Source organism: Lichenostomus cassidix, chromosome W (assembly GCF_008360975.1).
Source record: "Lichenostomus cassidix isolate B80296 chromosome W, HeHo_3.0, whole genome shotgun sequence".
Classification (NCBI taxonomy): Eukaryota; Metazoa; Chordata; class Aves; order Passeriformes; family Meliphagidae; genus Lichenostomus; species Lichenostomus cassidix.
In genome coordinates this window covers 21,937,759-21,960,001 of record NC_139510.1, presented here as the reverse complement: position 1 = coordinate 21,960,001, position 22,243 = coordinate 21,937,759, and the positions used below count along the sequence as shown (strand labels likewise).

At 44.4% G+C, this 22,243-nt stretch overlaps 1 protein-coding gene across 1 annotated transcript in view; it reads left to right on the top strand.

The window, feature by feature from the left end:
* Nucleotides 1–9,268: 9,268 nt before the first annotated feature.
* LOC146425684 (zinc finger SWIM domain-containing protein 6-like) overlaps nucleotides 9,269–22,243 on the top strand; it is a 275,081-nt gene continuing 262,106 nt past the window's right edge. Inside the window, exon 1 of the mRNA XM_085041575.1 lies at nucleotides 9,269–9,831. Within this exon, the coding sequence (XP_084897701.1) occupies nucleotides 9,303–9,831 (529 nt within the window). The 5' untranslated portion in view covers nucleotides 9,269–9,302. The remainder of the gene's footprint in view (nucleotides 9,832–22,243) is intronic.

Below are 22,243 nucleotides of genomic sequence, written 5' to 3'. Positions count from 1 at the left end.
GCATAGTCCTCTTTTGACTAAATTAAGCTTAACCAGATGGCACAGCATCCTTTTTCTGCCATAGAGAAAAACCTCAAGTCTCTAATTTCATAGGATGGCTACATTATACAGAAGCACTCATATTTGGAGCACTACCTACTAAGTTTGTTTTTTATATAACCCGAGGAAAGAATAGTCTGTAAGTATTGACTGGATGTTTCAGTCCCAGCAAAGCTAGAGGCAGGTTTATAATATTTTTGAAGACTTGTAAACTAAGAATTTAGGAACCAGTAGGAATCAAAGTTTCAATGGGCTGTTAAGAAAAAAAAAAGTAATAAGTCAATAAGTCCAGCTCTATTTCCACAGCTTGCTAAATGAAATCACTGGTGACTGAGAGGAAGCAGACATAATACACAAGCTTCTTAAAAGAACGCCAGCTTTTTTTAAACAGGAATTATTTAAGTGTTGTTTAGCTATCTCTTCCCCCATACTTTCTGCAGGTTCTCAGTTATAATTTATAAAGGCATAGAAGCTCACAGAAGACTGGCAAGTATCTGAAGCAATTGATGGCCAGTTAGTGAGAAAGAAGTGGTCAAATAGAAAACCCAAATCTATTTGCACTTCAACCATCCTTGTTTCTTTGAGCTTTTGCCCCCTTCCACCAGCACGGCGGCCACCTGTCCAGGGCTGAAGGCTGAACTCTAATTCAAATTCAAATTGTAGCTGACAGTTTCTCAGAGAGGAGTGAATGTAGGTAACAGCTCTGGCCTGATGGCTTATCAGCTAAGATGTACAAGCATGCATTTGAAACCAGCACAGAAACCGCTGAATCATCCCATGAAGGACCTTCACCCTGGAGGGGTCTTTGGGGGTCTCCAAAGACCACCAGGACATACAGGGAATGCGTGGTGCACATGCTAATGATATTAATGACTTCCGAGATATGATTTGTATAACCACTCCTATCCTGGGGAATGTAATGAATATTCATGAATTTTACCTATAACACTGTGTCTTTAGGGGTACTGAGGTGTGTGTGTTTGGTGGAAAGAATTCCCCCACACCCGGTGCATCAAATAAAGCAAATACCCACTTCTCTGACTTGGTCTCTGAAGTGTCTCTGGGCTCGATTGGGACGAATTATTAGGTATACTTACTCTTCCTTGCACTGCTGTCTTAGCTGCACTGGTGGAGACAAGGATGTACCAAAATAACAAGGTATGCTACAGCTGTGCACTGCATCTCTAGCACATAGGCAGGAGCTTCAGTTTTTAGCATATTAAGCTATTCCCTTGAAAGTACAGTTCCCTCACCATTACAAATGAATCTGATCTCAGACTTTTTGAAATGGGACAAAGAGGGTTCTTTTTGTTTGTGAGGTTTGTGTGGGTTTTTTCAGTTTTTTTTTTTTTTTGGTCTGATTTCTTTTCTTTTTACTTTAAAACCATTTTACCAGCTCTTAATATCCTGGAAAATGCACTTCTGAAAATTTTTAATATATGTTGCTTCTCTTTCTTTGTCATAGGTGAATATAGGAGTAAGCAATGCCTTTTGTTCCTTACATTGGTGGATTAATGCCAGTCTTCACTGTCTTGGGGTGATTTTATGATGACACTCTATTCCTGCTCGTCTGCTTTATGCCTAGAAATGGGTCCTGTCACTTTAAACTGAGTCCGGGGGTGGGGCGGGAGGCAGGGGAACTCAGCGCGGGCTTTCTTCAAGCATTCACTTCCGGCGGGCTCGATGTGTGCCGCAGACCCGTGTTACATTGTTGCGCTTAGCTAGCTCAGTTCGTGTTAGCTGAGGCAAGATTTTCCCTGGACTGCAACAGTAATCCTCTGGCGGCTTCTGTGGTTTCTTCTGGCTTAGCTCTTGTCTCAAATGGTACTATCAGCAGGGGCCGCCCGGCGCCGACCAGCGGGGAAGCCGCAGGGACGCCCCATCTCAGCCAGAGCTTAGGAAAAGCTGAGCCAGCCAAAGAAGGAACTTTAAAATCCACCAGTTTCACCTGCAGCGAAGAGGAGACCAACAACATCAGAATCCACCAGGTTCCCATCTTTTTTTCCTCGTCCCCGACGTGCTGTGTGAACTTATCTTCCCTCACCAGAGACAAAGCCATCAGCCATTTTGTTTTTCCCTAGCACTTGGCCGGTGGAGTTTTTCCCTTCCCCTGGCATTTTTGGGTTGGTTTGTTCTGCTATGAGGTGGGGGGGGGGGTATGGGTGGGTAAGGTTCTGAAGGTTCAATAGCTAACAGTTATTAATTTCTTTTGTGTCGTGTGGGCACTTTGTGAAATAAACTTTTTTTCACTTTCACAGACCTATATTTATTTTATATCGGCAGGAAGGGATTGTTAAAACCCCTTTTCTTAGAGGAAACACTCATTCCAGAGTGTTTTCTCCCAAAACTCGTCTCTAAACCAAGACATTCACTCAGAGTTTCTGCCCGAGAATTACTATGTTGCCTGTGATGGCAAAGTAGCTATTTGGTCTAATGCAAGGAAGCGTAACGTAAAATGCAGTTTAAAGGAAGGCAGCCAGAGAAGATAAAAAGATTTATTAGGGTAGGATGCTTATCCACAAGAAGGCAGCCCAATGGTGTTTCCATTTAGATCACCAGTGTACTTCACTTTCTGTACATTACATGTGCTGAGTTGTTCACGATAGTAGATCAATCAGTAGTATTTTGCAACTGATTAACCTGAGGAAAAATATACCTAGAAGTTATTTTAAAACATGAAGTTTTCATCAAATCTGCTTTTATTTTTATATTAGAAGAAATATAATACTTTAAAAATAAAACTTACAAAAGCTTTTTTACTTTGAAATTCTGAATCTTCTAAATCAGTTCAACATGTTTAATTTTAAGAAGTCACTTTCACATTATCATTTTACTTGTAATTGTTGGAAAATATATCAGGTTAAAAATTTTGTATAACTTTATTCAAAAGTTTTGTTTGTCTTTACCCTGGGAAAAGGAATTTTAGGGCATTGTTCTACCAGATGAGGTCTGGTGAACTCAGCATATTAACAGGTCGGGAGTGACCCCGAAGATAACCAGAAAGATAAAGACTATTAACAGAACATCCGCCAGGACCTTGAGGTTATCAACAGGACATGATAACTATCACAAACAGCTACCCGAGACCACTTCCAGCAGGGCTGAAGACATCCTGGCCCGGAAAAAGGACTGATAAGAAAAACTGAAGAATGAAGAATCTAATTAGCATCAGAGGCGAGGAGATTCAGGTCCAATGAGAAACTGAATACTGGAGGTTTGCTCAACTTTAGACCAATGAACACTGACACAATGCTTTCCTATGTATTTTTACTGTATAAAATATCTGAAAAATTGAGTAAAAGCTATGTATCATGGAATGATTCTCTCTGCACACCCGGGCTATGTGTAGATGAGATGATTTCTGTGGTACATCCTGGCCAGAACAACATCCTGGCCAGATAATAAAGTAATGCCTTGACTCTCTAACATTAAAATGTTGTTGGAGGTTGTTTTTTTTTTTCCCTGCAGATTCGGTGACAAAATGGTGATGCTTTTCTCCCTAATAACAGTAGTGAGCTAAATTGTCCCAACAGATATCCCAACACAAGGCTCCTTGTAAGGAAGAAATAATTCATTCCCATGGTCCATTTTCAATAAATGTAAACTGAATGTGCTCATTCCTTGAGAAAATACAGAGCAGCCTTAATTCACACAGCTTGGGGGCTCTGGCACACATAATGCCCTCCTTCAGTCCATCTCAAAATGACTTCATACATCAAGTATCAATCCACAAAACAGCAGAGGACACAAATGAATGTCAAGAATTAGAATGTTTGTATCTTTTCATTATTGTAGAATACTGGTAAAGCACGCTTGGTATTTTAAGTACATTTTCCTAAATGCTTTTAGATTCTAGCCTGCCACCAGTTTCAGAATCATAATGAAATTTAATTAGAATAAAATCCTGCACTTTGAAAGGGCTCGTTCACTGCTGCTGGTGATGTTTTTTTTTCACTTTAACAGACTCTAAAGAGCTGGCAATATTTATCCTAGAGTATTTGGTTTAAAAGGCTGCTAAAAGCCAAACATTCTATTTTAAACTCCTTAAATTAAAAAAAGTTTCTGAACCATAACAAATGAAATTATTTAAGAAAACATTGTAAACCCAAAGATATTGACCAAGCACATTATTTTTTTCATTGATCAATCTTAAGACAATAACTTCATCAACACTCATCACTATTATCCATTTTTCCTGTATTTAAATTTCCAGAGTCACTGCACTGCAAAGTATAATGATATTCACTACCATTACCTACAGCAGTGTTTTTCAAAGTTTTAAATGATACATCACAGAATACATTTGGAATCCATAAATCCTATAGCTTTCTTATAAGAACTACTTAGTTATCTAAAATACCCATAAAGAAACAGGCTAAAAAGGATTCATTTTAGTATTTTAAAATCACCTGTTTCAGCAGACCCATCAGTCATTTTGTATTTAATCATTTTAGTGCTAACACCGTGAATAATTGTTCTTATGTTTTTTCTTAAAGCTCTAAGAGCCCTCTAACCTCCTGATTTAGGGTAAAATAGAAATTATTAATGTTAAAGAACTAGAAGCTGGATAATAGTAATAATAATATTTTTGAACTGATTTAGAGAGCCAGAGATTGGATAATGATTTACTAAGATATGCCTGCTGCAATCCATTTATTATTCACTTAATGAATTTGTGCCTACCTGGTATCAGGGAGGATGGAGAGAAGAGAGCCAAATAATTGAGAAAAACCACCAAGTGTAACCGAGCATCCTGCCCTTGGACCCCAGGACTGGTACAAGTTGGTTCTCAGGCTTGGACTTGGACCAAGAACCAAGGGAGCATGCGCAAGGGAACAGGGTGAACAGTTCATCGTGATGAAGAGTATGGATCATGTAGTAATCAATCATTTGGGACCCCTGCCCACAATTAATCTGAGATACTGTGCTTGCGCGGGCATATTTAAATGAACTTTGAACTCATTATAATACGAAGCGGGGATACGTATTGAATATGTATAGGGGCTTTGTTTAACTTTATGCATATGTAATCTGTAACCTAATATAAACCAAGTGAAGTGCTGCTGAGGGTGTGCATGCCTTTGGAGGGGCTACCCCCCATGCACCCCAGCTGGAATAAACACATACCTACTTCATAACTATCTGAGTTGTGGAGTCAATTCCGTGCTTCACTCCCTTTCTGAGTTTCTTCCTCTTAATCTCTAACTCCCTGCTGTTCCAGCATATGGATCTGGATTCTTGTTCAGTTTAAATGCCATGTCTCCTCTTAATGGTTGGTTGTTGTTCTTGTTTTCATATTTCCAGATAATTGTTACCACCAGGGTGACTTGTGTTGGCCAGCATTAGGTTGTCTGCAATCCATTTTTTTATATTTAGACCATTGTTTGTTTCATATAAACATAACTGTGCAGCTGTATGTGATCTTTCTTTTAAATTACCTTAACTAATAGAATGCTTAAGCCCTGCATGTATTACTAGAATGAGCAAAAATGCATGCAAGTGGCCCAATGTTTTGAAACATTAATAAGAATTAATTTCACCGAATGGTGGTCAAGTATTTTTCCAAGTAGCTCACAGAATAGGCCTTGATTATGTGCAGGAAGTTAAGGAAGTCAAGGTTGCTGTTTTGCAGCTGTTCCTTCCTCTCTGCATAGCTCTGGAATACAGACCTCTTAAAACCATGAAGCAGACTAAGGAATGCTCAGCTCAGCAAGGTCTTTGCACAAGAATATCCACTGAAAGATAAAACTATAAATTTAAATATAGTTCAGATATGGCTTTAACACATCTTCCCACTTACTTTCAGAAAATTAAAGGAACTCAAGGGGCAATACCAATGGGACAAAGGAACTTCACACTCAGATTATAATTTGCAGGCAATTATGGAGCTAAACCAATGCAGAGGGAGCCCAAGGAGAAGCATACCTGGTGTTTATGGCAGAATTTCAAGATCAAAGATGCCATTACTTCTTCATGTACTCCCTAGCCCAGAAATGAAAAATGCTTCAAGAGCATCCTGTGTAGCTATTAATATTCTTACTTAACGGGAAGTAGACATTCCTGCTGAGTAGTAGACAGATGAAAAAGGTGGATCTCAATTTTCACTATAAAGCTTCTTAATTATGACAGGAAGAATTCTTCCAGTGGCATTAGCATGTTATTTTTATTGCAGCAGGTGATTAAGACCTGGTAAAGAAAAGCCATTACCCAATTTAGAAGAACTTTTTTTACTGACTTACTAAACACTTGTTTAAAACAGAAATAGCATTAGAATAACATAGAAGAAAAAACACTTAAATATGTAAACTACTATTAACAAAGAGTGATGGGGTGAAAATTAAATATGATTTTCCTCTGCTCTTGTACACATGCAATCATGAATTTCTTCTTTTCTACCTGCTATATATTCCATTTGTCTACTCTCAGAAATACTGAAATCGATACAATATTAATAGTAAAATAAAGTTCTTCATCCCTGTCCTAGGTTGCAATATAGATGTATTTATTATTCTATTACCACAAGCTGTGGGGCACTGGTTGTTATCTCCTGGTATGACTCACCCCTGATAACAGTCAATGGGCCATCAAGAACCCACCGCATGACTCATGGACTTATCCTATTGGGAGATGCTCCACCCAGGAGGGAGGAGCCAAGCATTCCCACTTGGCTATAACCTGCCTTTGGAACTGCACAAGTAGCCCCTGTCTACTGGATTCCCAGAGGACAAGAGTTACCACTGGACCTTCAGGTGGTGACCAGACCTTCCACAGGATCACTGCTTCAACCTAACTACTTCACTTGGACTGCTACCAACACCCTGACTAACAGGGTGTCAGGTTGTATCAGATTCTGTCAATGTTTTTTATTGTATTATTGCACTTAGTTTTTCTATTAAATTATAATCCTGACTTGTGATCTCCCACTGGTTTGAAAACAAACTAATACAATCCCTATCTCTTGTCAGTAGCATTCAGGTTCCCAAATACCTCCAAAATTTAGTAGGAATTAAGTATATAAATCCAGTAGATCACTTCTAAAATATATGCCTAAAATGATGAAAATGCAACTTGATATCCTAGCAAGGTATCTGTGAATTTACAAAACTGGCACCTCAAGAGTAACTGTTTTGTGCGGTCTATACCCAGAAGCACAAGCATCAGTTTATACTCATTTCCTGTTCAGAAGGTAGAGCTCATGATCCCAAAGAAAAAACACCTTATAGTATATATAGAAAATGAACTCTGCAGAATACAGTTTAGTCCCTGTATGTAGTCTGCAGTTTAAACTCCTTGGTTAAAAAACATTAGCCATTTTCTTAATATAAGCAACTGACAGCAGCAAAAGAAAAAAGTTTTTTACCTAGATGTAAAAGGATTCTCTATGAAATGACAAATCAATGCTACTGTCTATGAGCTTGGCAGTATGTAAAAAAGCAAATACTTGCTTATTTTAAACCATCTTCAGGTTTTCTGCTGATCTTTTTAAAAAACCAGTCTGCAAATCTTATACAGTTCACTGAATTTCCCATCCATTTTTTAATGGAAAACACAGTTTCTGCAAAGCTCTTTAATCACCTGTTAAAAGAATAAACTATTGGTGTAATCTCAGGTTTTGGTGGAAACAAAAGGTAGACATCAAGTTTCAAGTCAACTTGATGTTATTGGTACTTCTTAGATCTTACATCTGACACACTTGACATTCTTTCGCTGATTTCCCTGATGGAGCCATCTCCCAACTATGCATTTCCCAGATGAACACTTGTATCACATAATAGAAAATGTAGTCTGCCTGGGTAAACTAGTCTACGCGAATGAAGCAACTAGGCACTCAAATCGCGGCTTCTGCATCGTATACTATCAAGTGCTGTTCATTGTTAAATTCAAGCAAGATGAATAAGTGTTTTCAACTGTAAGTTGCTATGAAGGAGTCTTATATTCTCAGCCTGCTACTGTGGGTAATCAGCTTTTTTTTTTCAGGAAGGCCATTTAATTTAAGGAGTCTATATGATCCCATATATCGTTATGTTTTTTAATGAATCCTGAAAAATAAAAATAATACTTGTCACTTGATGCTCTGCAGCAACTGCGAGCATTATGCACCGCACTGCTTAAAAAAAATTAACCAGGACAGATGGCCAACACCAGCCTTTTTACAGACCTTTTTGACACCAAGGCAAAGTTAGTTGCGTTCAATTTACTCGCCGCGGGTCACGTCACGGAGCCCTTCATCTTGGGCTACCAGAGTGGTTCCAAGTAGGACCTGTGAAGCGAGCCGGCTGCGTGGAACTCGCACCGGGCTACAACCAGCCACACACACTAACACGTCCACAGCTCGCGCGTGACCAGCGAGCCAACACACATCGGGCACCCCACGGGACGGGAGCCCACCCCGCAGCCCAACGGTCGTAGACACCGTAGTGTCTCCAATAAAAGGGAAATTTAGGTCACGTCTGAGCTGCCTCAAGGACTTGTTGCAGGAATGCATGGGTTCGGCCACCCCAGATCTTGCCCCAGAAGAGCAGCACCCCGGCAACAACACCCCAGCTTCGCCCATTTCAGCCCGCCTCTGAGGCAGGAGCTCAGGCCAGGCCATGCGACCCCACACAGAGCTGCCCACAAGCACCTTCTACCTTCCCTCCGAGGCGCTTTGGCTGCCTCCCAGCAGCCCTCAACTCCCGCGAAGCTCTGGCGAAAGGCGGGCGTCGCTATTCCCCCAGAAAAGGCACTAGAGGCGGGCCAGCCCCCACCTTTTTGTGGACAAGAGTGGTTGCCTCAGCCGTTACTATACTTTCCGGCTACAGGGCAGAGTTCTAACCCACCCCCGCCAGTTTTCCTACCGGAGGTGGCCGGGTTGAGACCGCGACGGCCTCACCTCCGCATTCCATTCATTACATGGTGTCAGAGAGGGGCGCCACCAGCCACGCTCCCCTTTCCCACCAGGCATGGACGGTGCTCTCGGACTTGCACGCGTGACATCGGGGGGAAAAGAAGGCGACCGACACATCGGCACAGCGTCTGTCCGCCATGAGCGCGCGCACCACCCCCCACCCACGCACAGATCAAGCTTTCCTCATGACGTTCTATTTACGTTTATGGCGTCGATTTGCGTAGGACTCCGCCCCCCACCGTGGGCGAGCAGCCGGCACCGCCCCTTACGGCCATCTAAAGGAAGAGGGGGCGTGACCCAGGGCTGGCTCGTGGCCTTCCTGGTGCCGTTTATAGGGTATATCCACTTCCGCTATCTGCTTAGAAGCGGTGCGATCATGGCGGAGCGTGGTCAACTCCCTTTCCCCACTAAGCGCCTCTGCTGCAGACCTGGCTATGGCTCGGCGTGCAGGCCAGGCCAACGGGTGGGCGGCACTGGCCTTAGCAATGGGGCGCCCTGCGCTGGACCCTCCTCCGCAACTGCTACTGTAGCTGCTGCCACTGCCGCTCTGGGGTTGCTACCGCTCGGCAAGACCCAGAGCCCCGAGTCCCTGTTGGACATTGCGGCTCGCAAGGTGGCGGAGAAGTGGCCCTTCCAGCAGGTGGAAGAGCGGTTCGAACGGATTCCAGAGCCGGTGCAACGCAGGATTGTCTACTGGTCTTTCCCCCGTAGCGAGAGGGAAATCTGCATGTATTCCTCCTTCAACACCGGCGCCGAGGATCTCGCCACCGCCCCCGGGGGGGCCGCCGCCGGTACCGCGCCCGGCGGGGGCGCGGACACTGCCGCCGCCGACGAGAACCGCCTGCCCTTTCGCCGGGGCATCGTTTTGCTAGATGGCGGCTATGTCGATAATGTTCTGCAAGTCGGTGAGTTACCGGCCGGGACTGCGTTACGGAGCCGGGCCACGGCCTCCTGGGTAGGGCGCTGCTGGTCTCCTCAGCCGTGGGTCTCCCCCTGACGTGTCACCCGTCTGTTATCCAGGGAGCCGTCTCTTGCTGCGCGGCCCGGCGGCCGGAGCCATCCCACCTCCTTGGCGCGTGCGGCTCCCCCCCCTTCCCCCCCGCCTCCCCGGTACGGCCTGCACTCTCAGGCTGTATTTTGGCCCGGGCAACTTCCTCTACCAGTCTCCCCCTCAGATCCAGAACACGGAATAAACTCCTTCGCGCTGCTCCGTGACGTATCCACGGCGCCTGCTGCCAACGGCCGGCCCGGTCTCCGACAGGAGGGTTGGGTACGCTGCCCCTTGCCCGTCCCTTTAACTTTCTCGGCGCGTCGTGCCCGCTCTATGTAATCCAGAGTGTGTAATACCGTTTGGCTCTGCTCCCTCCCAGCTCCCCACATTTGGCAATCCGGGTCATCACCATACCCCGAGCCACAATAGCAAGGAGATGCTTCCGCTTCCCCCCCCTCAGGACCGCTGGTTGAAATGAATCAGCAGAAGGCGGACGACGGGGGAAGAGGGCGGGATGCGCCTCGGTCCAACATAAAGAATTAAAAGAGGGTGCGGGCCCCCAAGAGCTGGTGTGCGGTGCTGGGAAAGCTGCAAACAAAGGCATTTCTAGGGCGGCGGCGAGCCAGAGGGTGGAGGCGCGATTTGCTCAGGCCCCACCGCTGGGGGGAGGGGGTGAAGTGGATGTGACGGCGGGGAGCTGCCGCAGCTCGGGTGCGGAGTGGCTCACGAATTACTTTAGGATAAGCCCCTACGTAACAACGGTGAGATGAAGAGAAAATCGCTGCTCTTTCTTCTTCTGGAACAATACTTCCCTCCCCCCTTCCGCTGCTGCTCCCGCACGAAGAGGCCAACGCCTTCCACTGTTTTTCCCCCTCTGCAGACTGGTGCCCCTGGTTAATTCCTTCCTACTTCTGTTTAAAGGGCACTGGCGGTTGGTGCTCTCCGCTCCGACGAAGAGGTGGGGATTTTGCCTTGCCCTGCCTGTGTGTGTGTGTGAGCTGCTACCCCCCACCCGCAAGCAGCTCCCGTTGGGGTGGTGGTGGCTCTGTGAGGAAGGGGTTTATATGGCTTCCCCAGGAAACTTTCGCCGGGGGTGCTGTGCTTGCACTTTGTGCGGCCCGGGCGCATTACTGTACGCATCGCTATGCGCATTGCTGTACGGCGGTGCCTCACGCTGGAGGCGGCGACTGGACACTTTGTTCTCATTTTAACGTTTATGTTCTCATCGGTTTTCTGCCCTCCACCAAAAGGGGAAACCGGACAAAAGACTATTGCTTCTCACTGCCGCCTCGACAATCGAGGCAGGGCGGGACGGCGGCTCCGCGCGGCCGGTCCTTCTGTCCCGCCCTGTGTTGGGCCGGACCGTCCTCTGGCGGTGCCTTGATTGCGGCAGCTGCTTGCCTTTCCTTCGTGGCGCCGTGTGAGGCTGAGCCGTGCCGAGTTATAGCGGCATCCCTGGTCTCGGTGCTTCGGCTCGGGGTCGGAGGGTGCTGGGCTTTCCTTCGGCCTTGTCCGCAGCGGATTTCACTTCGCGGGCAGCCTGCAAACTTGCCTTCTACTTTCTGAAGAGAAAGTCTTGCTGTTCCTGTTTCTAGGTGGAGTCCAGCTTTAGATGTGATGGGTTTGGGTTTTTGTTGTGTTTTTTTTTTTTTTTTTTCTTAAGGGTTTTAATTTTTTTTAACTTTAAGAAAAAAGTTTAATGTTTTGCCTTTCTCTCTTTTTCTAAAGGTCTGAGGTGCATCTGTGGTTCCTCAGGACTGGCAAAACCAGAATTAGGACCTTTTTAGTTTGATTGGCAGTGCTGAGACGGTTGTTTTTCTTTTGCCTGTACTTGATACACTTTGTGCACTCCTGCCATTCCTCGTTGCTTGCATAGGGAGATATTTCTTAGTTGATTACATTTAAACTAGGAATTCACTGTGAAAATAAAGCCACGGGGTGATAAAAATGGATGCAATCTTTTCTAGGACACCCAGTGCGGGCTTGACTTTGCTTGCTTTCAAGCAGTGGAATAGGCCTCAATGAATAGTTGTGAATTGAAAAAGAAATTTTTTTATAGCTTCAAAAGGGAAGTAATGTTGGCAAGGGTCAATGTGGAGAAAGATGATATGCATAAATACAACTGAAGTGTTGACTGCTGCTTCTGTCCTACTTAACTGCATTCTAAAATGCTATACCTACTACTGAAAATATTGCTGATGAGTTTGGGTTTGAAAACTGTTTGTTTACCTTATATGGGCCTATTTTGGAAGGCTGCACAAAAATAGTGGAAGCTGGTGATATGAAACGTGTCAGTTGTATTGTTAAGGGCATTGCCCAAATGCTTCAAACAGACATGGGGCATTGTTCCTGCTGTATTTAGCATTGGTGCAGCTTCCCCTCTGGTACTGTTTCAGGCCCCACAATTTAAGAAGGATGTGAAGGTCCTTGCATTACCCCCAGAGGAGGGCAACAAAGTTGGTGAAAGGGCTAGAAGGAATGTCCTATAAGGAGCAGCTGAGGGCTCTGGGTTTGTCTAGTTTGGAGAAAAGGAGGCTCAGGAGCGACCTCATGGCTCTCTACAGCTTGCTGAGGAGGGGATGTGGAGAGGGAGGTATTGATCTCTTCTCCCTGGGATCCAGTGACAGGATGCATGGGAATGGTTCACAGCTGTGCCAGGTGAAGTTCAGACTGGACCTGAAGAAGCATTTCTTTACTGAGAGGGTGGTCAAACACTTGGACAGGCTTCCTAGAGAGGTGGTCGATGCCCCAAGCTTGTCACTGCTTAAGAGACATTTGGGCAATGCCCTTAACATCTGTGGCAAGCACAGACTCTTTCCCATGGGAATTTTTCTCTTCTTCTTCCTGTGTTCTATAAACAAAGATAAAGTTTGGATGTTATTGAAACGGTCTCTGGAAAGATAGGCGGTTCAAGCCTGGCCAATTGGCTTAGGGGGAGGTTTTGAACTGACCCAATCCGGACGATCTTTGAAAGTCTATATAAGTTTTAGAATTAATTAATAAAATCAGAAATTTGCCACATTCGACACGGCTTGGTTCTTGCACTCTGCTAGCGGTTCAACAGCGACAAACATGCTTTAACTTTTGGTCAGCACTAGAATTTTTTAAGTTTTTTTAAGGAGAAAATGAATTGTAAATCACTTCCCATGATAGTTTTTAAAACAAGGAGTCTTCTTTTATAGAAAAGTTTAAATTGGGTTGACATAAAAAAATTGTTCATTGTTTGTTTTAGATGAGTTTTCATGCTTCTCTCATTAAATTTTTCCCTTAAATTCAAGGCTTTCTTTGTTCCCAGGAAATCAAAGTTTGCTTTCAGTTTAGGAAAGGGATTCCATCTCTGTATATGATCAGATATTTTGGTATGTAGCAATTCTTGAATTTGAGCCAGTTGCCATGCCAACAACTGATGCTTGTGTGCTCTCTGCACTACAACTTTAGGAGGTTGTCATGGGTGGAGACAAAGTTTCCTGGAGAAGCACTGTTGTTGAGCCACGAGGTGCAGAGAGGACCCCCTTGCTTTCTAAACTCCTCAGAGAGGAGCCAGGGTGCAGCTGAATCCAGTCTTAGCCCCAGACTTTGTCAATGGTTTAAGTAACTTTTTCCCTCAGGATTAAAGATGGTAAATCAGTGTCGGGGTTTGACCCTGACTAAATGCCAGGCACCTCTGCTCTCTTCTGCTGCAGATGTGCAGGAGAGGGGAGAGAAAAAAAAACTGTTAAACACACACCGGATTCATGGGATGAGATAGGACACTGGTGGCAGGATGCACAGAAAAAGGGCAAACAGGCTCAAAACTTAAAGTTGCTAAGTGATTTATTACCTAACAGAGTCGGAGGATAAATGAGAAGTAAAAATAAGCTCTTCAGACACCATTCCTTCACTCAACTCCCTCCCTCTTAAGACACCATTTCTCTGCTCACCCCCTCCCTCCTTCCAACCAACAGCTCGGGTAGGGGGGCAGGGTATGTTTTTTTTTCTTAGTCCATAAATCTATTCATCATCACAATTCTTCTGCTACACTGTTTCTCTGCTCATCCCTCTCCCTCTTAAGACATTGTTTCTCTGTTCACCCTCTTTCCAACCAACAGCATGGGCAGGGGTCAGGGTAAGGGGTTTTTTCTCTGGTCAGTCCATCAGGGAGAGGGGCCCTCTACTTAGCCATGGGGTCCCTCCCATGAGAGACAGTCCTCTGGGAACTTCTTTGGCGTGGGTCCGATCTCATGAGCAACATCCCGCCCGAATTCTGCTGCAACATGGGTCCTCTTGTCCATAAGGTGCAGACTCTCCTGAGCTGAGGCCAGGCTGCTTCCATCCCAGGAGCAAGGCCTTTGTGTCCCTTGCAAGGCCTTTGCAGCTTTAACTCTTTATACGAGACTCCCACTGGATCACAGCTTCTTCCAGGCATCCACCTGCTCTTCTGGCATGGGCACCTCCCCACCGGCTGTGGGTGGATTTCTGCACTCCTGTGGACTCCATGGGCTGCAGGGGAACCTCCTGTTCCCCCCATGGTCTTCACTGACTGCAATTAGTTTCTTGGGGATAAAATATCAATCCATTCATTGTATTTTGTGTTTTAGCTCTTTGTTATTGAAGCCATGATTTGTGAGAGAGCCATCATGCAGCTTTCTTGGTCAAATCTAAATGCATGAATTTATAGAGGTGGCTTCAGCTAAGTGGGCTACTAATGCATGAATAGTAGGCAGTGACTATGAATGGGACTTGATGCAACAAATGCTTCGGCAGTCTGATGGGATGAGGAAGCTGAGAATAATTTGATTAATTCTACTTCTAGAAGCAGCATACCACTTAGTTTTACTGAGTTTTCAGTGATCAAACTTCACATTGTCATGTATTCCGTCAATAATTTAAAGGCTTAATTTCTAGGTAGTTATGTAGCTGATAAATGTAAGTGGCTGATTAGTGGCAGGAGTGAAGAAGTGTTTAGGATTAAATGAGAGTTTGGGTCATAGAATAAGATATATTTGAAGAGATAGTAAAATGTTGAATTTATAGATGACAGGCTAGGAAAAGTACTAGGCAAGTTGTGATGCCTAAGGTAAGGTAGAGGTCAAAGAGCTCAGTAGATCCCTGAGGAGGTGTATTTAAGGAGGCTACAGTCTAAATGACTGCTCCCTCTACATGGTCTGCTTTCAATGGGTATTAGTGAAGGCACAGAAGCTGATTGTTTCATTTTGTAGGAAAGAATCTAAGCTTTCAAAATGGAAAGCAGGTTGCCAAACTGTAATTTAGCTGTCCGGTTGCTTTTGAAATTGTAAAATACATTTAAAGTTATGAAATGGGTGTTTTCTTGCTTGCTTTTTTAACCTGACATCTCAATTTAAATTTTATAAATATTTTCTGTGTGTGTCAGATACACCCTGTTTCTCAGAAAACACTGACTTTCTGTGTAATTAAAGGGTGTTTCTTGAACTGTACTTTATCAGAAGCAGAAGCTTTTTGTGTTGGGTCATGGTGGAGACTCCATCATTACAGTGGTAAAACAGAGCTATTGACTTAGTTTTGTACAACCGTTTGAAACAGATTTATTCATAAAGTTAAATGTGCATTCATAAGATCATGGAATATAATGGAATTTCTTTTATTATAAGGTATAGTCAAATTGTGTCTTAATTCTCATCAACAGGCAACAAATGACTTAATTTTAAAAAGACCAGGTATGTGTTTTCTATTTTTTTCCCTCTTCATAGTAGTGAATATCTGAGATACCCAGACCTGAGAAAAACTGAGGTTTGTTTTTTTTCCTTAATATTGGAAAATTGGAAAAATAATTTTTCCAAGGCTATAAATTGTGCTGACCTGGGAATAAGGATGGGGAATGCAATGTTAGCCTGGATAAGTGGAAAGAGATGTGAATCGTGAGCATGCACTTCAGTAAATCATGCCTGTTATGAGGTCCATCTTCCCTTCCCTCCTTGAATAATAAAATGAAGTTGAAATGAAGTGTTGAGAAATATTCACTGAAAGGAGGAAATGTAGGAGGATGTGCAATGAGACACTGAGCTGTGATCCTGAAGCATTCCCAGAAAAGATTTCCTCCAGGGACCTTGGCGAGAACTATCCCAGTGCAATGCACTGCACTAGAACCAGGAAAGGCTCAATGGTACAATAGCATTCCAGGCAAGGACCTCATTGTACTCAATTATTTGGCAATGTGAGTGAGAAGATGAGGTGGGGCAGGTGTTATGATCAGATTATTGAGGTTCTTAGAAATACCTCTGCCCGAATTAGGGTGCAAACGAGACCATATGCCAGTCAATAGTATGGGTTTTATTTGGTAGTAAATATGAAAGAGAGAGAGAGAGAGAGAAAAGAGAGAAAGGGAAAAATAGGGAAAGGGGTGGGGGACAGAGAGTGATAGAGACAGGACAAAAAGAATATCACCGCTCTGTGGGTCCCATTGGTGTCCTGATGATCCTCTTCAGCTGGTCTTCTTGGTGGTGAAGGTCCCCCAGAAAAGCATAGAATCCCATGGGTTAATATATGCTCAGGCCAGGTGGGAATGTCCAGGCATGTTCCCCCAGGGGGGAGGGAGGGGCAGTCCCTTGCAGCAGACTCTGGATCTGTTGCATCACCTGCAGTCCTGTGGTGCAAGGCCTAGCACTTTGGGGGGGGGGTCTTTGATGGATTATGACTCCCCCTCAGCTGCCTCTCATGTGAATGTCTCGTGGATGTGGCTTGTGGGGTTGGGAGCTCCACAGCTGGGCCACTTTGTGTAAGGGAAGATGGGTGTTTATTGCCTCTGACCAGAGGTTACGCTATGCACCCAAAACCTCCTCCCCCCCTCGATTGGGGGAGTCTATGTAAACCTGCCTTCTGTGAGCTGTGGTCTCCCCCACCCCAAACTTAGCCAGAGATGATTCTCAGTGCAGCTGGTGGGTTTGGCCTTTTGTGGGTGCATTCCTTTCCTTCAGCCTGAGATGACTGAACAATAGGTTTCCCTTTATCTAATCTCAGCAGTTTGACTTTCAGTCCAAAGTCCCAGTCAGGTATCTTCAAGGGAGGCTTCTTTGGTTGTCGCTTCTTTATACAGTTTTTGTTATAATGAGCAAAACTTTATATCAATGTGTGTTAGTTTGGAAGTAAACCAGCAGAGGAATTGACCCTACACAAATATATTGTGAGAGATTCCCAGTCAGAATTACAATTTAAGAGGAAAAATTAAAGGCAATAATACAGAAACACCAGCTTAAACCAATAGAGTCAGAATACAACCCACCACCCTGTTGGTCAGGGTGGTGATAGCAGTCCAGTTAAATGGTGGCTGCAGTCCCGTTGGAGTGATGGTTGTAGTCTGTTTGAAGTGGTGATCCTGAAGAACAATTGGGTTGATCTCTGGAGGTCCAGTGGTGACTCTCGAGCTCTTCTCCTCTGGGAATCCAGTGGAAGTGCTAGTCCAGTGTTCCAAAGACTCATCTTATATGCAGGTAGGAATGTTCAGTTCCTCCCCTCTGGGCGGGGCATCTCACAATGGGATGATGTAATCTTATGAGTCACTCCCAGAGACCTTGATGGCTTATCAGCGGAGATAGTCCCCAGATGGTGTTATCAGGGCTGGGTCATGCTGAAGATAAAGAGCACTGCCTCACCTGTTCTTAACAGGTTATGAAGATGGTAATAAAATACATGCTTTTTGGTTACACCTTCCATGTAACCTAAGACACAATGTTTGAGGCATGAACTATTTCAGTCTCTGACAGGCAGGTGATGTTATGATACACCACAAGCACCTCAGGTAGAAGTTATATGTGTGAATGAGGTGGAGGAGTCAGCAGCATGAGTGTAAAAAGAAGTCTGTATATTAGCCTTGCTTACATGTAGTTGTATTGGTGGATGGGGTGTTATCTGTAGCTGTGTTTTGGGCCAGGTAGCTTGGAAGGGATAGCATTGCATGTGACCTTGGTAAGGAAATGAATGTTCTGGACCTGGGGATGGGGGAGTATGGTATAATGGAACAAGCAAATCCACCTTGAACGCAGTTCCTGCCATCTGATGCTAGTTTGAAGTGCAGGGGGAAGAGTATGTTTGCAGTGTGGGCTGGTGGTGGGACTGCTGCTGAGGTAGCCTGCAATTTAATCTTCCATCAGTAACTGGGTACAAGTAGTTGTCGGGGTTTGACCCTGACTAAACGCTGACACTCCGGCTCTCTCCTGCTGCAGACGTGCAGGAGAGGGGAAAAGGAAAAAAACCTGTAAAAACACACACCAATCTCATGAGTTAAGTGAGATAGGACACTGGTAGGAGGACACACGGAAGAAAGAGCAGACAGGCTCTAAACTTAAAGTTGCAAAGTGATTTAATTACCTAACCAAGTCAAAGGATAAATGAGAGGCAAAAATAAACTTTTCATACACTATTTTGTCCACTCACCCCCCTCCCTCTTATGAACCCATTTTTTATTCACCCCCTTTCCTCCTTCCAACCAACAGTTCGGGTAGGGGGGCAGGGTGTGGGGTATTTTCTCAGTCCACAGAGCAGGTCCATAAATCTATTCATCACCACAATTTTTCTACTACAAAGATTCTTTATCTCTACTTATCTCTCTCTCTCTCCAGACAGTTTCTCTGCTCTCACCCCCTCCCTCTTAAGAAGCAGTTTCTCTGCTCACCCCCCTTCCCTCTTTCCAAACCAACAACACGGGCAGGGGGCAGGGTAAGGGGTTTGTTCTCTGGTCAGTCCATCAGGGAGAGGGGTCCTCTACTTAGCCATGGGGTCCCTCCCATGAGAGACAGTCCTCTGGGAACTTCTTTGGCGTGGGTCCAATCTCACGAGCAACATCCCGCCCGAATTCTGCTGCAACATGAGTTTTTGTCCATAAGGTGCAGACTCTCCTGAGCTGAGGCCAGGCTGCTTCCATCCCAGGAGCAAGGCCTTTGTGTCCCTTGCAAGGCCTTTGTAGCTTTAACTCTTTAGATGAGACTCCCACTGGATCACAGCTTCTTCCAGGCATCCACCTGCTCCTCTGGCGTGGGCTGTGGGTGGATTTCTGCACTCCTGTGGACTCCATGGGCTGCAGGGGAACCTCCTGCTCCCCCCATGGCCTTCACCACGGCTAGCAGAGGGTTTTCAGCTCCGGCGCCTGGAGCACCTCCTCCCCCACCTTCTTCACTGACCTTGGTGTCTCCATGTTGTTCTCCCTTCACATATTTTTACCTCAACCTCCTCCTCCTCCTCCAACTACAAAGAAGTGCGTGCCTACCTTGTTTTGAATTTTTCTTAAATATATTTTCACAGAGGCGTAACTAGCAGCTCTAATTGGCCCACACTTGGCGGGCAGCATGTCCATCACTCTCAGAGCCATCAGAGATTGGCTCTGCTGGACTTGATGAAAAACTTCCAGAACTTCCATTCAGGACACACAGGAGCCATCTTTGTGCAACTCCCCACCCCTCAGACACTTCCTCAGGCCTACTACAACAGCTTCTGAGGGGTTTAAATTTCTCTTAGATGTTAAAAATACCTTGCTGATGTTTTGGGCCAATCAAAACCACCACAGTAGTGTAAGTTGCCAGCAACACGTTCAGCATAGGTTGGAAGGACCTTTGACAGGCTCATCCCCCACAGAGCTCAGTACCATCACGCCCTGCTCTCAGCACTGAGCGGCTCCTCTTCTATGGGCAGAAGCACTACCAGGCCTTTGTTCAGTTTGCTTTCCTGTGAAAATAATTATACTTGTGAGCAGGAGGCTGTTGTAAGGTTTGCTAGCAATATATGGTCTAGATGTCTAATTGCAGTGTCCAGCATGGTGGCTACAGCTCATTAGTCTTGACATGGGCATGCTGGTGTAGTGATACAGGTACTAGGAGTTGGTGTTATGATGAAAGGGCCTCCATTAACTTGAGCTCTGTGTGTCAACTGTTCAGAGACTGTTGTGCTGGCCTACAAAACTCGGATTGTCTCATAAAGGTGGTGTGCTGATCAAAGGCTGAGACCAATAGTCTATGGTCTTTGTAAATACAAGTTTAAAGCTAAAACACAAGTCTGATCATATTTGTAAGGCTGGTAAACTTAGGTTGCCTGACAAAGATTATAAATTACAAAAGCCATAAACCTTTAATTTGAGAGAAGTTGAAATTGTATTTCCAGTTATAATTTAGCAGTGTTATCACTCTTCCCCCTCTGTTATCTAGGAAGTGGTTCATTGGCAAAAAAAAAGCTGCTGTTGATTCAAGGGAGAGTAGATTACAAGAGGAGGGCACTGAGAAGTGCAGGACTCATTTCTCTGTCAGTCAGACTAGTTTAAAGTGATCATGAAGCTCTGACTGCTGCCTGGGGAAAGGAGACCAAGCTGCTGTGCTTGGAAGTTCACTATTGGCAAAAGGTGGTGGCCGGTGGCCTGATTTTTCCAGAGATGGCAGCATGGCCTTTCTTGAGCTGTGATGTGTGTTGGGTCTGCATGAGTGAGCCATTTTCCACATTTCTTCCCCCATAGTGTTTTTTCTTGTTATAACACCTTGACCAATAGACGAGTTCCCCTACCACGCTACCCCAGTGGTTAAAAGCAGCACTAAGCTCACACAAAACTGGTGGAGAAAAGAAGTGCATTGGAAGCCCTGTTGAACACTGCACAGTACGAATGCATCCATTTTCAAGACAAAAATTACTTCCCTTTATGGTAGAGAGAGATTTAACGGAGTTTTATGCGGGCCTGTCTGGGATAGGATGCTTTGGCCTTCTCAGCTGCTTGCACTGGGGGTGATTAAAGCTTATCAACAAGACTTGCTTTCAACAGTAGCCTTTTTTGATGGGGAAGGATTGATCTGGGTTGCTCATTTCCTAGAGTCCTCCTACAGGTCTGTCTAGAGGATTTTGCCTGTCAGACTGTTTTAAGATATACATGAGTGAGAGACTGAGTCCTTAAACTGTACATAGCAGGGTACTTTACCTCTTGGTTGTCTCCTGCTAGAAAGGATCCTGCATGACCTCCAACACTGATTGAAGCATCTAGTTTCCTTCCTAACTTCTGCTGGTGGTGTTTATTGTACATGTTTATCTAGGCTTTTAAACTAAATAATACTTCACCTTCCTGAAATGAGGAAATTTCTTAGTCTGTTGTCTTTCCTGCTCCATTGCTGTGCTGCTAAGAGTCTTCTAAAATTAAATGCCTCCTTTCTGTCAAATATTTTAGGCTGATCACAGGTGTTTAATGTGATGCTTTTGTGAACTGACCATGATTTCTGCAAGCTAGGTTTATTAAAGAAGTACCAGCTTGAACTCTTGTCCATTTAGTGAATGAAGAACAGTCAGGTATATCAGTCCTTCAGTTTTTTGTACCAGTTAGTTTTTCATGGCTGTCTTCCTTTTAACCCCTTCACTTCTACCCCTACTTCCTCTTTGTCGCTGTTGAGCAGCTAGCAGAGTAATGAAAGCACCAGTTCTCAGTGGCAAGAAGGAATGACCTTTATTGTTTTGATTTCATCACATATATAGAGTTCTCAAAAGTCACCCAGATTGGTCAGTCAGAAGCCTTCCCCCAGGCCTGATTGGCCAGGCCTGCACTGTCCAAGTTCTGGGACACTGTTCCAACAACATCCAAACTTTATTTATAAAACACAAGAAAATTTCTCATGGGAAAAACCTGTGCTAGCCACACCTCTTTGCTATTTTGAAGGCATACAATTGGAGAAACTGGCTGTTCGGTGCAGCATACTGAGCTATATGCAGTTTTGTTGCTCACATGAAGCTAACAACTAGGAAAAAGGAACAATCCCCATGAGTAATGCAAGAGGTTCTTTAAACACAGTCAAATAAAAGTATTGTGTTTTGAAGCTCAGCTAAGCTATATTCAGTGTAAGAAGTACTATCCCAAGAACACTGAAGGCTGATAGGACCTGAGTGGGGGAAGAGGAGAGTAGGAGTACTTGTAAGCTTCTTTTATCTTAATGAAATTCTTAAATTATTTCATCTGCTATTGATGGATGTGTGTACTTTAATTATTATGCTTACACAAATCCAAGATTGTGAAACAGATTCAGATTAGTCTAAAAAAAGTATTTTCAGTTACATTTTATTTGTAACCAAGTATGTTTTGTCTTTAATCTGGGAATTTTTTTTTTTGCCTGTGTCAAAAAGCATTTTTATTGGAAAGGCATTTAGGAGCCTGGGTATTTTGTGTCCTACAGTTTAGCGAGCTTTCTCAAACCTGCCAAGCTTAAAACGCAGTGGGATTGATGTTTCTTAGTGGAACAGACAGCTCACAGTGGATGTTCTCATCGCAACTCTGGGGTTGAGTGAAAAACAGTCTATCACCATAAAACAGAACTTACCTAGTTCTTTGCTTAAAAACTCACTCGCAAGTTCAGAATTTT